The sequence below is a fragment of the Oculina patagonica genome, chromosome 6 (genome assembly GCF_052425735.1).
Source record: "Oculina patagonica isolate OP01 chromosome 6, crgOcupat, whole genome shotgun sequence".
NCBI lineage: Eukaryota > Metazoa > Cnidaria > Anthozoa > Scleractinia > Oculinidae > Oculina > Oculina patagonica.
Window position 1 is genome coordinate 14,523,955 of NC_135763.1, and position 14,668 is coordinate 14,538,622.

Below are 14,668 nucleotides of genomic sequence, written 5' to 3' on the forward strand. Positions count from 1 at the left end.
GGTTTTTTGTACAGCTATACGACATTGATATCCGACGGACAGCCGAAAGTATAAGTGGACTGTGGTAAGTTAAATGTAAAAGCGAGTCAACGAAAATAATATCGGTAGCGAGATCAACAGTAATTTCTACCGCGGAAACAAGTTGAATGTATGAAGATTGGGGCTTTCAAGGAGTCGATTGTTGTAGTCTTCACGAATGAATGAAGCATTTTACCAATTTTAAAAGTTTTTTATCGCATTTTTGTGACATGTTCCTCGCTACACTGCAAAACTCGTATGGGTAAATGCGAAACAGGATAGCCATGCAAGATTGTGCAAGGGTTTCGTCCAATAAACGAAAAGTCGAAAAGAGATTCGGCATTTTCGTCTAATGGTTACTGTTGCCGGGTTAATTTATTCTGGCGGGAAATACGAGGTAACTCAATTCGCAAGCAGCGCGGCTCGCCGCCGTTCATCCAAGATAGAAGCAAGACAAATACCGCAGCACAATGGTAAGTTGTATTTTTTTATTTGTGGAATATAAACTTGAGCTTGGGTTTTCAGTTTCACTACGGTCGCTTATGTCAAGCAATGTGATAATAATCAGCTTGCGGTGCTTAAACCTGGCTAATCGCGCGCTGACTTATTTCGCTCTACTAACCTCGCGCTAATTTTTTCTGTCTTACTTGGGTGGTGAGTTCTTTACTGAGCTCTTGTTATCTGTGGGCAGAATATTAACCTCGCGCTAAATTATTCTGCCTTACTTGGGTAGTGAGCTGAGTTCTTTACTGAGCTCTTGTTATCTGTGGGCAGAATATAACCTCGCGCTAAATTATTCTGTCTTACTGGGGTAGTGAGCTGAGTTCTTTACTGAGCTCTTGTTATCTGTGGGCAGAATATAACCTCGCGCTAAATTATTCTGTCCTACTGGGGTAGTGAGCTGAGTTCTATACTGAGCTCTTGTTATCTGTGGTCAGAATATAACCTCGCGCTAAATTATTCTGTCCTACTGGGGTAGTGAGCTGAGTTCTTTACTGAGCTCTTGTTATCTGTGGGCAGAATATTAACCTCGCGCTAAATTATTCTGTCCTACTGGGGTAGTGAGCTGAGTTCTTTACTGAGCTCTTGTTATCTGTGGGCAGAATATTAACCTCACGCTAAATTTTTCTTTCTTGCTTCGTTGGTTAGTTCAATATTTATCTTGTGTTATTTTTTTTTTCAATCCGCGATTGAAATTTTATTGAGCTGTTTTAAGACATGAACATCAAAACCCAAATCCGGCTAATGCCTGCTTTTTCTTTCTCCACAGAGAAGCCTCGGCTATTATGACTGACACCTCACTGTACATTGCGGCAGTTCAACGTGCGAACTATGATCTTATGTTACCGATCTTAATCCCCTTAATGGAGAAATATTCTCCACTAAGGGGATTAAGATCTAATTTGCATAAATTTTTTTTGAGGACTAAGCTGTCCCTAAGCTCGTCGTTATGTATGAGTTGATTATGGCTATATTAAAAGTTATTACAGGCTAGCAAAGGTATATTGCAATTTCTGCGTTTTGATTGGTTAACAGCAGGTTAACAGGCAGTGGTACCGGTATATGAGCTCATATACCATTGACCACAGAAATGGTAGCCGATCCGCGCCAACAAAAAAATCTGGAGAGCTCAAATATTGCAATTCTTTTGGGCGTTTATAATAAAACAATTATTTCACTCGTGCTTGTTGGATATGAGATCGTTATAGTCAACTCAGCGCTACGCGGCTCGTTGGCTATCTACCATCTCATATCCGCAACGCGCGCTCGTGGAACAATTGTTAACTATAATGGTATCAGAAGCATATCACATATTCAAGGTGATATGATTCTGTTGGAATACCGTGAAATTCCGCTTATAAGCCCCCCCCCCCCCGGTTATAGGCCCATCTACCTGGAAATAAAAAAATACATCCGATTAAAAGCCACCCTGGATATAAGCTCCCCTCTGCCGGGAGAGAGTACTAAAAAGGGCTAAATTTGCTTTATTATGCGTTTTTAACTAAAAAACGCATTTCGATCAACACTCCCGTGGCCCGTTTTGAAACGTTTTTTTTTTTTATTTTCACTTATAAGCCCTCCCGGATATAAGCCCCTTCGCTTATAAGCCCACCCAAAAGCCCTTATGAAGTTGTATAAGCCCAGGGCTTATAACCGGAATTTTTCGGTATATGACGCTGGAGAAGAAAAGCCCATATAAGGCCAGGACAAAAGTTGAGGAAGAAAATAACTCATCAACACAACAAAGGAAATTGATTATAAACTTTATGTACAAATAAAAAAATATATAATGAATAAAAAAGACAAATGTGGATTAATTCAAACCAGGTTACGCTAGGTGTTAATTTCATAAATTTTAAATTTTAAGTGCACTTTCGAGAGATTAGTTTTGTCCGAACTTTTAAGTTTTGATTCAGGTGACTGCCCCCAACGCTCACAGTTTCAAACAAAAAAGTGTACCTTTTTTGAACTAATTTTCGCGTGAATTCGAACTTAATTTCGCGCAGGAAAATGGACCGAAGAGGCAGTCATTTCGCGAGGCTTAAATTTCGCGATTTGGCAGAAACATTGTGTTTGAAAGGAACTAAATTTCGCGAGGTTTACCAAAGAATCCGTGTTAACAAACGGAAAGTCTAAGAGTCAGCAAAACCTATCTTAAAGCCCGTATCTTACACTGATACTGAATTTATACTGAACACAGCCTTAACAGAACAGAACTTAAAACAAGTTGGTATGTTCGCAGAGGTCAGGATTTGCGATATGTCTTCTCTCTGTTCCATGTTTTGTAGAAATTAATCAACTTCCTCATGTTTTGGAATGAATATAAAATCAGGCCAAAATATCAACAAACAAATTCTCCTAACTGGTCCCATACCTCTCTTTTAATATGGTTGGGAGAAGTTACACTTGGAGGTAATTTTCTTATATCAACCCTTTAAACCCTGAATATCAACAAGCACATTCTCCTAGCTGATCACCGCATAGCTCTTATGGTAAGGCTGGGGGAAGTTACCAGGAGGTCACATACTTTATTTAATGGCCGGCAGATCACGGTTCGCCAGGGTTAGAGGTAAAGAGATCTGCTTATCAATATCAGGGCCCAAAGGGGGTGATTATTGCATAGCTATAACAAAACAACAACAACAACTAAGTGTGGCTGAAAATGGGGAAGTGGGTGACAAAGTGCTCCACCAAAAATATGTCAGCCCCTTGTACTCCTGGAGTGTCAAGCTAACAAAAACCTACAGCCCAGGGAGAGGGGGATGGAGAGGAGGGAGTGGGGCCACCTCTCAGGGCCGACAGTGAGCATTCCTGGGTAGAGAAGAGGGAGTTGGGCCTCATCTCTGATTGGAGGGAGTTGGGCCTCCACTAACCTAAATCCAGGGAGTACAGAATAAAGGGAGTTTGGCCTCCAAAAACATCGAGTCTATGGGGGCAAAAGTGTGACAAGAGGAGCACTTTATCCCCATTCCCAACTTTATTGAAATGGTCACAAATAAAGAAAATGATATCCTATGCTACAATCAGAAAAATATACAATGTACATTTTAAATCTAGCAAACATGGACTGGCCTGATACAATGTTCATCTAGATGCCATGTTGTTAGCTACAATTATTGCAAGTGATATTTAACTATTTATTATTACATTGTTAACATTGTAGTGATCTGGTAAAAAATAAATAATAATAATGGGATAGTTTCTAGCTAGCTTATACATCCAATTAATTATGATAAAGGTTTGAGAATTTCTCTATCCAGGACTGCTGGCAGCACTTAAAAATAACTCTTTAGGGAGCTATAGGGTGGGATGGGAGGGAACAAAATAAACCACTAACTGCTTGAAAACAGTAACTATGACGTCACGTGTCGATAATGTCAAGTCACGTGTCGATTATGTCAGTAAAGCAAACACTCAAACTTCTGTGCTCCTTTCTTGCTCTTTCTTTCTAATCTGACGCTCAACAAGATGGCTGCTTACGAGTTCAGAATGCTGTTTACGTACCCTTAATGAAACCAAGTAAATACTTGCCTCAGAAGCTGAGCAAAAACTCTTATTTCCAAAGTAAACTTCTAGCCTCTGCAAAACCTCCGCAAGAAGTTTTTCTACGCTTTAGAGAGGCTGTGAACAGTTTAAGTTCACCGCCCCTCGCGAATTTTATAAAAAAAATAGAAACACTGGCACAGTACCCAGCGGCTCTCTTTGCGTGTGACCTGTCAAGCGCGACCTATGAGCATAAAATGTAAAACATGCAAATATCGGCCTAGTAAACATGCAAATATCGGCCTCCGACTGTACTAGTCAAGTACTAGGGAAAGTTTAGTTCGTAGAGATTTATCGTTCTCTTTGATTCCTCCTCGTCCAATGACAACTGTAGCTGTTCTTTTAACACTCTTCTCCCACAGTCTGCAAACCTTTTGTCTTGAAAACACGAAAAAATAAAACTGTCTTTGACAGCTTCACAGGCTTTCTTGAATTGGTGTACAAGATGAGCTTCGTACAGATCTTCTTCACTGCTGAAAACTGTAGCACACCAATATACAATGGAAACTGTCGGCGACAGTACACCAAAGCTGACCGATCTAGGAGATGCACCATTGGTACACCTCTCTACAGCGAAATACAAGTCATGTTCTTGCATTAAATATTCAATATTAGAACGAAGAGGTTCGATAGGAAACCAATCCAAGATGATTACATTGTCTGGGAACAACGTTTGCGCTACACGGCGAGCGAATATAACATCACATAGGTACTCCTTTGTGCAAGAAAGAATTTCCACTGGACTTATTTCGGTGATAATTTGATGTGATCGTAGAGTCGCCTTTTCAACGTTACAGCTTAAAATGTCTTGCTGTACAAGCTTCCTTCCAAAGGGAAAATTCTCGTCATATTTTGTTAATCGTTTCCGCCTAACGTTTGGAAATGTTTTCCGTACGAACTCGTCCATCGCTTTTCCTTGCATTTTATGAACGCCTTGACCGCGAAACTCCGCTACAACACGCGCCGCGCGACTAACAAATGTTCTTCTCTCGTCTACAACAGAACACACAAGTAGTCCCACAGGGTTCTCGCCTGAATAAGAAAGCAGTACAGCTAAATCTTGCATCTTCATCCATTTGTGGAATCTCACAGGAACATAGTCGTGTCCATTGTAGAGTCCTTCTGAAACTTTCAGAATTTCGTCGAAGTCGTTCGAACGAGCGAGACGAAAAGTGAGATCATGGTTCATGCGTGACTGATGCGAGGCCCGAGTCGTTCTAGAGATACCTTCCATCAACGAACTATTGATCATTCGCAGTGACTTCGGGAGCACCATAGAGAAACGTCGTACCGAGCCCTGGGTTACAAGCATAGCGGCCATCTTTCTATGTCACTTGTGGACACTGGGGAGTGAAGGAGAGGACCAGTAACTAAAATCAACCAATGGGAATGCTTATTCTAGATCCAATATTTTTAAGCATTGGACCGCGTGGAAATTGACAGCTCGTTTTAAATCATAAATTCGCGACATTCAATTCTCTGAAAAATGGACTTAGGCGGTCAACGAAGCGAGAAAGAGTAATAATTCTGATAGCTTTCTTCTGTAACACAAAAAAGAAGCTGCAAAGTAGTTTAAAGAGTATCACTCAAAGCTATTAAACAACATAATAAAAAAAGGATTTACTAAAGTAAAAACAAATGTGTAAAAAGGTGCAACAAGGTTTTTGTGTTACACTTAATAGAATGTCCACGCTTCTTTTAACCTTTCAGTCACGGGGTCCTTTTGATTCGATGTGTAACCTGTCAGGTTTGACCAAACGTGTGTAAATAAAACTCGACTCTATTTTCTAGAGCCGGTCCTAGGGAAAGTTCATTTCGTAAAGGTGCATTAATTTCTTGCATCTCTCTTCATCTAATGCCAACTGTAGCTGTTCTGTTAACATTCTTCTCCCACAGTTTGTAAACCTTTTGTCTTCAAAACACGAAAAAAAAACTATCTTTGACAACTTTCACCTGCTCTCTTGAATTGGTGCACAAGATCACAGGCGACCTAAATTCACGATTTGAGAAATCGATCGAATAAATGATTTATGTAAACGTCTGGAATCTAAACGACAAGCTTAAAAATGGCAGTAAAGGAGTATTCATGGAGTGCGTCGGTGACAAGCTCAAAGTGAGGTTTCCGGCCGTTGGTTCAGTGAAAATCGAGAGGCAGTCCCCTGCATGGTACAAAAGGGACAGAAAAGGAAACATTGTTTGCAGTATATATCAGTTTCTCCTAGTTTTGGCATATGCTGTTACATGCCACAAGTCACAAGGCCTTGCACTCCCAGCCGCCGTTGTCCATTGCTCCAACGAGTTCGTGCCCGACCTAACTTACGTAGCTTTATCCAGAATGAAGGATCCAAGCCACCTGCAAGTATTGAATTTTATCACTCAGTATTTGCTTCCTCTAAATCCGCGAGCACTAAAAGAATGTTCCACCGATCTGGGAAACCTATTGTTTTTCAGATTAGCCTGAACAGGTTCTTACAAAAATGGTTATTAACACAAATTTAGGCTAATTAGTTCTTACAAGAGAGGATAAGGTTCTTAAAAGGTTCTTAATTTCTGAGGAAAAAATTTCAATGTCGTTTAATAGAGATTTTAATCCATATGTTGACTTATTATATTTTTCCCAAAAGTAAACATATTAAATCAATTTTAGAAAATAAGAACCTGTTTTCAAATTTTAGGCTAAATAGGTTCTTATAAAAATGGTATCTAATTTGCAAATTTTAGCCTAACAGGTTCTTAAATGTTACTCGCGGGTTTTTACTGTCAGCTAAGAGACTTTCACCTTTCCGTCTGAGGTCTACGATGATCCAGTAGCTTCGTACTACGAACAAGGCGATGAAGAAATTGTTATGCATCAGTCAATTCCAGCAGTACCCATCCCCCCGGGCAACCCCGGGGCATTTCCTAATGTTGCCCGTCCCGAGGGTGGGGCATTTGCGTACCTCGGGTTGACCCCCGGGCATTTGACACGTACTTTCAAAACCGTGGAGTGAGTCGCGTATTCGTGATGGAGGCGTTTATTAGCCAAGACGTTGACTACGTTGCAGATTAGCTAGTTCACGAATGATAGAGAAGCTCGTGGATGTTCGTGGATGTTTTTAAAGGTATATTTTCTCAATTTTAGATATTTCTTCATTGCTAAGAAGCAACAACTTGTATTATATTCTTATATCACCTATCGAGAGATTGAAAACAATTAACCCGGGAGCGGGGCATTTGCCCGGTTCCTTCATCCCCACCCCGGGGAATTTGCCAATTTTTTTTAAAGAAATGCTAATGCCCGGGGGTTAGCCGGGGGGGGGGGGGGGATGGGCACTGCTGGAATTGACTGATGCATTATTTGAACTGTCGAAACCTGATTCAGAACTTTCGTCACCGCCAGCCTCAATAGAAGTAAGAGAGATTCTCAATTCTCAATTCTCAATTGAAAAAAGTCACTTACAATTTTGCAAACGCTACTTACAAGTAATAAGAAGGCATCTAATATTGCATGCCGGGCTGAAATGGGTCGATTCCCTTTAACCTTTGATATAAATAAACGAATTCTTAAGTACATAAGTTATCTTCAAAATAAAGATCAAAACTCCCTCGCCGTGCAATCACTGATAATGTCAATAGATCTTCACTGTAATGGTAAAAATAGTTTTTATTCCAATCCTCAATTATTATGACATTTCCTTTAACTTTAATCATGACACTTTAGATGACACTAAGATAACGTACCTTGTAGATCAAATGAAAAAGAAATATATCGCTTATTGGAAACATTCCCTTTGTAATTCGCAAAAACTAGAATTTTTTAATACTTTGTCCAAGATATTCATCAATTAGAGACATCTTTTTCAATAAAATAGATCATATAATTTCGAATCCCAAGCAGTTATCAATTTCAACCTTAATTGTGCAATAAATGAACTCCACTGACTATTATATTAATATGCAATTAGTGCAGTTTATATCGTCCTGTATGGAATTGAGAGACTAATTATTATCAAATTCTTGATCACTGATTATTTGATCAGTTTTTTTTAATGACTTTTCATTGTAATTATTACTATTATATATTACCTTAGTGGGAGGCACGGTGACCTAATGGTTAGCGCGCTCGCCTCCGAGTCGCACGGCCCGGGTTCGAGGCCTGGCCGGGACGCTGCGTTGTGTTCTTGGGCAAGACACTTTACTCTCATAGTGCCTCTCTCCACCCAGGTGTATAAATGGGTACCGGCGAATTTTACTGCTGGGGGGTAACCCTGCGATGGACTAGCATCCCATCCAGGGGGGAGTAGCAATACTCTCAGTCGCTTAATGCTACGGAAACAGGGATAAGCTCCGGCCTGTATGGGCCACTAGGCTCGAAGCAGACTTTACGTTTTACCTATATTACCTTATGCTTTGCAATACTGTAATGTTTTATGGTCATGCAAATAAAGCTCAAATGTTGTTGTCTCAATTCAATGAAAATTGGCAAACCCTTAAGTGAGCGCGCAGAAGAAAAAAATCTTTGTATCCAACAGCTGGTTGATGAAAGTGTAAGACAAGACAACTGCTTTCACCAAATTGGTATGGCTCCTCTTTTATCAATTGTTCAAAGATCATATCATTGAAAACACGGAAGAATTGATCTTTAACCTTTCTGACACGTGGAGGGTTCACTGGTTGCACAGCAAAGGTTCACAAATTCCTCAATTCTCCCACATTTGTTGAGTATTTAAGAGGTCTTTCTAACAGGTCAATTCCGAAATATTAATATTCTAACTTGGCTCCGAGGCTTGGAGGAATAAAACAAAAAACATGTTTTATTCAGTCCTGAACCTCGACGTAATATCTTTTGTTTTATTCCCCCAAGCCTCGGAGCCAAGTTAGAATTTTAATATATCGAAATAATAATAATAATAATAATAATAATAATAATAATAATAATAATAATAATAATAATAATAATAATAATAAAAACTTTATTACCGTGTCTGTGTGTTTAGCCCTTATGGACTAATTGGGGACACAATTAAAATACCTAAAATACTATTAGTAATGCTAAGCTAAAAATATTTAAAACACTTAACTAAAAATAAAAACTAATATTTACAATGTCTTAAGCGCAACAGAGTTTGCAACAGTTACTATTGTTGTCCACGTAGTCCGATAGATTGAGTTTTCTAATTTTAGTTTTGAATGCAGCCACAGTCGGCGAGTTTTTCAGTTCTTTGCTTAATTTTGACCATAGAAGTGGTCCAAGATATCTGATACAATGTTTCCCGTAGCGTTTAGTATCAAAACGCGGTAAGACAAAATCACTGTTTCTAAGCGAGTGTGTAGTGTCTTTGCGGACAAAAAGGGCAGAGACGTTGTCTGGCGCAAGCCCGTTCTTGACCTTATACATAAGCGTTGCTGTATCTTGTAAACGCCTATTATATAGTGTGGGCAAATCTGCCCGTCCCAAGAGTTCGTTATAGGTTTCGGCGTGGGATCTGAATATAACTCTTAATGCGCGTTCCTGAATTCTCTCAAGTTTCCTTTTGTCCGATGACTTACAAAACTGCCATGTTAAACTGCAACAAAGTAAGACCTGCCCAGACAGCAGTTGCGACTGCTTTAACAATGAAGTTGTATGATAAGTTCTTGGGCCATTTAGTGCACATCATCTCCAGCAATCAGGAAACAGAAACTGATCAGCCTACCAGGTTTGATCTCTCTGAAATGTCTGACCCTGGAAACGCCAAAATCAGACACGTCGGTGGATGGGCAATCAGAAGGTTGCCGGAAGACATCCACACCAAAGACAAGCGCACCTTGTAAAAAGTGAAGGAAAGTGTCTCAATCTGCGATCTCATCGAGGGGACCCTCCTGGTACCCCGATGCACAACTAGAAAGCTCCACTAGCCAACCAGAAACGCTGGCAGTAACTGAGGCGAGGCAGTTTCGTGAGAGAGGCCTAGTGCATATATCCGATGCATGTTTTCAAGTGTTTATGCGCATGGAACAACTACGTGTTGATCTTATGAACTCAAAGAAACTTCAACAACACAAGAAAGATCTTATTTCTAAGTCCTATGAAGAGATGGCCACAAACAAGCAGTTGAAAACTCTTTGGTTTGCCTGCTTTCCGGAAAACGACTTGATCGAGAAATTACACTGGAACATGTACACTTGTTTTCAGAAAAGGTCCGTTCATTTCTTCCTTTAGGAGTCGCATTCGGTGAATATTTTCCGTATTAAAGGCAATATATGCACTACACTGTATAAGAAATCGAGAACTGCAGACCTGATACGAAGTTGGATAATAACAATTCAATTTTAGCCAAAAAAACTCCCATATTACAATTTCAGTGTCGATCGGAGTGCCTCTATAAGCATGCATAAGCGCCAGAGCGGAGAGCCGCTCAGTTCTCATCAGTAGTTGAGCGCATGTAGGTCTTGATTCTTCTTATGATGTTAAATAACTACTCTGGCGTCGTAGTGGACACTGGCATTGTACGTAAAAAGAATCGTAAGAACTGTAGTTACGTTTGGGTACAAGACTTTATTCGAGGTTTCGATGGTCTCCATTATTGACCACTTGGTTTCTCCACAGTATGTGCACACTTTGCCTCCCATCTTAGAACTTCATTGTCATACGCTACCTTATCAGAAAGTTCGCCCCTGTTAGTTTCGTGGATCTTACTATCAAGCACTTCTGATCTGCTCAAAGCCCATTTGTGAAAAAACTCGAAAGATAATGTCAACACAAAGTTTATTCTAGGAGAGTACTTTAAAGACCGTACCGTGGGCGGAGGTAAAAGAGCAATAGAAACTTCCGGTCCAATACCGAGAAAATATTGGATCGGTAAAAAACAAGCTGTTTGATTGATTTAGCGACTGGTCAATAAGTAGAGGGGGAGTGGGCCGGAGCAGAAAGGGGGTGGGTCATCAGTTTTTGAGCCCTCAAAAAGGGGTGGGTTATGTAGATTTGATCCACACGTAGGGGGTGGGTCATCTTACTTATATCAGTATAAATTGATAAATTTTTCGAAGTGACCAATTTTAAATGATTTTCTAGCAATTTCAGGAGGCCCAAATATAAAAATTTCCCGGGGGAGCATGCCCCTGACCCCCCTGGATGGCTAATGATCATAACATCAGTTTTGCCTGTCTGTCTTCAGCCTGTGTAGGTTCACTCTGTGTCTAGGCTTTCACCAGTAAACTCTTTTCTCAAACACTTTGCAAATATGAATTATAGACAGTGGGTTGTAGACAATTTCTGTTATCAGTTTCAATATTTCTTGAATAATTGTTTATGAATTAATATTATGTACTGTTTCCGTTTTCGCATATGTTTGTGTCTAAATTTTCCCATGGACTTAAAACTGATTTCCAGTCCGTACTGCGCAGACCCGGGGTTTGTTTTCGTTTTTGTTTTGAATTCGTTGAAACGTTACACTTCGGTGACAGCATACATGAAGTTTTTAGTCCGCCATTACAGTTCATTTCGTTCAAGAATTTCCGATGAGCTGAAACGTCGGTTTGAAATAGCGGCAAGGTTCCTCTACTCGTTATTATTTGTTCTGCAAGGATATCTGGCGTTAATTATGAAGAAAAAGGTAAGTTTATCGCGGAATTTTTAGTTTTGCTTGTAAACATTCATTCGTGTGGGCTCACATAAACATTGCAGCCGAGATTGCGCAGTACGGACTGGAATTCATCTTTAACACACAAATATGTGGAAAACTTAAAAAAGACTTGTATAAAAGGTGAGAAATTTTTCCTTCTTTGGTGCTAAGAAATGGAAAAAGACGTATACGGAACCGCAGTGTCCATCAGGGAAAATTAGGGTGGTTTCTGTAGGGAATCACACTTTAAAAGCTGATATCAAATCAAAAACCTCCAACCGCTTACAGAATAATTGATATTTTGAGCAAAGGGGGTGGGACATTGAATTTTCACTCTCCTCACAGGGGTGGGTCAGTCAGTTTTGAGCCAGAAGGAAGGGGTGGGTCACAAATTTTCAAGCCACCACTTTTCCAATTGCTCCGGCCCACCGCCCCCCCCCCCCCCCCCCCTGGTACTTATTGACCAGTCCCTTAGTTTAAATGCTCATGCGATCAGACAAAAGACGTACTATTAGTTAGACGTGATGAAGAACATGGTCCGATCTCAGGCAATGAACGCAACACTGGGCTTTGCACGTTCTCTCTCTATGGTCCTCCTAAAGTCGCTGCGAATGATCAATAGTTCGTTGATGGAAGGTATCTCTAGAACGACTCGGGCCTCGCATCAGTCACGCATGAACCATGATCTCACTTTTCGTCTGGCTCGATCGAACGACTTCGACAAAATTCTGAAAGTTTCAGAAGGACTCTACAATGGACACGACTATGTTCCTGTGAGATTCCACAAATGGATGAAGATGCAAGATTTAGCTGTACTGCTTTCTTATTCAGGCGAGAACCCTGTGGGGTTACTTGTGTGTTCTGTTGTGGACGAAGGAAGAACATTTGTTAGTCGCGCAGCGCGTGTTGTAGCGGAGTTTCGCGGTCAAGGCGTTCATAAAATGCAAGGAAAAGCGATGGACGAGTTCGTACGGAAAACATTTCCAAACGTTAGGCGGAAACGATTAACAAAACAGGACGAGAATTTTCCCTTAGGAAGGAAGATTGTACAGCAAGACATTTTAAGCTGTTACGTTGAAAAGGCGACTCTACGATCACATCAAATTATCACCGGAACAAGTTCAATGGAAATTGTCCCTTGCACAAAGGAGTACCTATGCGATGTAATTTTCGCTAGCCGTGTAGCGCAGACGTTGTTCCCAGACAATGTAATCATCTTGGATTGGTTTCCAATCGAGCCTCTTCGTTCTAATATAGAATATTTAATGCAAGAACATGACTTGTATTTCGCTGTAGAGGGGTGTACCAATGGTACATCTCCTAGATCGATCAGCTTTGGCGTACCGTCGCCGAGAGTTTCAAAACGTGTATTTTATTGTGCTACAGTTTACACTAGTGAAGAAGATCTGTACAAAGCTCATCTTGTGCACCAATTCAAGAAATCCTGTGAAGTTGTCAAAGATGGTTTTGTTTTCTCTTGTTATCAAGACAAAAGGTTTACAAACTGTGGGAGAAGAGTGTTAACAGAACAGCTACAGTTGGCATTAGATGAAGAAAGATGCAAGAAAACGATGAACCTTTATGGAATTAACTTTCCCTAGTCTCGGTTCGACTCGGTTGTCTCGAAAACAATGCTTATGCAAAATTTTGGAGGGACATCAAAGAGTATTCTGGTATTTTTGAAAAGGCATACACTTGGTCACACTTGACAGGTTACACATTAAGCAAAACGATCCCGTAACTAAAGGTTACGACCACATACTGTTTTTTTTTTTTCCGATTCGTGACGAATCCGGATGTTTTGTTACCGGATTTGCTTTGCCGTATGCACACAGGTGTGGGAATCCGAATAAAAAACGTCCCGGTTTGGTCGCGTCTCCAGAGATTTTGATTCCGAAATCCAAAGTGAATACATTGTTTCCGAATACTTTGGAATCCGCAATGTTTTGTCCCATAAACAAGTCTTGCAGTGAATCCGGATATTTAGTGACCTCTCTCCATGTTCCATTCTTCTTCTTCTTGGCGATACAAATCAACGCTTTTGTAATACCCTCGTACTTGCTCTTAACGCTTCCTTACTCTACCCCTTGATAATCCTTTTTGCAACTGTGCGAACGCACCACTCCTAACAGTAGCTCCACTTCATCACCTGTACAACTAACGCTTTCTGTGGCATCTTGCTTGTTATATAGGAATTGTTTTTTGATTTTTGGTTGGAGACATAGTTCTTGTACGGCTTTTTCCCCAGGCCTTCACGGTATTACTGACGTCACTACTCGTTTCGGTGACGTATCCGGGACGAACCACTTGACCCGAAACGAGTTGACCGCGACGAAAATAGAGGCCTAGTAACTAGGCCAGCATCGTGCTCCGTTCTGGAGCTCGTTTTTTTGCGGTATTTTGTTCATTTGGACCGAGCAACAAACTGCTTGGCGATCGTTCCCGAATTAATGTCCCCAGATTATCGATATGTGTGTAAACGGTTGAGAACCGGCCGAAAACCCTGTTTATGAAAACGTCTAAGGATCCAAATACCCCTTAAAGTCGAGATGAATCCGAAAACTAGTGTAAACGTAGTCTAAGTAGGCTCTTACCGAAAGTGCTAGCACTTTTTTGGCATTATTTGGCTTCGCGAGCATTTTTTTTAACATTTTATCCCAAAAAGCACTGCTAGCATTATTTTGGAATTTCGACTGACTATTTGTCTAATTTTGTGTTAAAAAGCACAATCTGACTTTATTTATGGCGTCCAAAGAAGCATTAGGTTTGATACGTCATTTTCATGTTGCGCTTTATTAATTAAAATAATCCAGCCATAAAGTGCGTCTGTTCGAAATATTTTAATTCAAGGCCCTTTAAAAAACCTAAATGATGGATTTACATACCCTTTCATATACCTTAACTTCTGAAATCCCTACCCTTTTATATACCTGAACCGTGAAAAAGGTACCCCTTTCGGGCGGAGCCTCCTAGTACAGGCCATTATATGGAGTAGCCCTCCTTTTATTCGGGTCAGCAACCTC

General features: G+C 40.4%; 2 protein-coding genes across 2 annotated transcripts; one reads left to right on the top strand and one right to left on the bottom strand.

Moving 5' to 3' along the window:
- Positions 1-3,229: 3,229 nt before the first annotated feature.
- LOC144658545 (histidine N-acetyltransferase-like) lies at positions 3,230-5,546 on the bottom strand. The gene has a single exon (XM_078518972.1). The coding sequence runs from the start codon at positions 5,381-5,383 to the stop codon at positions 4,328-4,330; it is 1,056 nt and encodes a 351-aa protein (XP_078375098.1). The 5' UTR covers positions 5,384-5,546; the 3' UTR covers positions 3,230-4,327.
- Positions 5,547-12,157: 6,611 nt separating this feature from the next.
- Positions 12,158-13,777, top strand: LOC144657411 (histidine N-acetyltransferase-like). Its single transcript, XM_078517760.1, has one exon. The coding sequence runs from the start codon at positions 12,170-12,172 to the stop codon at positions 13,244-13,246; it is 1,077 nt and encodes a 358-aa protein (XP_078373886.1). The 5' UTR covers positions 12,158-12,169; the 3' UTR covers positions 13,247-13,777.
- Positions 13,778-14,668: the final 891 nt, after the last annotated feature.

Coding starts and splice junctions, on each gene's coding strand:
- LOC144658545 (XM_078518972.1), bottom strand. CDS start 5,383: ATGGCCGCTATGCTTGTAACCCAGGGCTCGGTACGACGTTTCTCTATG.
- LOC144657411 (XM_078517760.1), top strand. CDS start 12,170: ATGAAGAACATGGTCCGATCTCAGGCAATGAACGCAACACTGGGCTTT.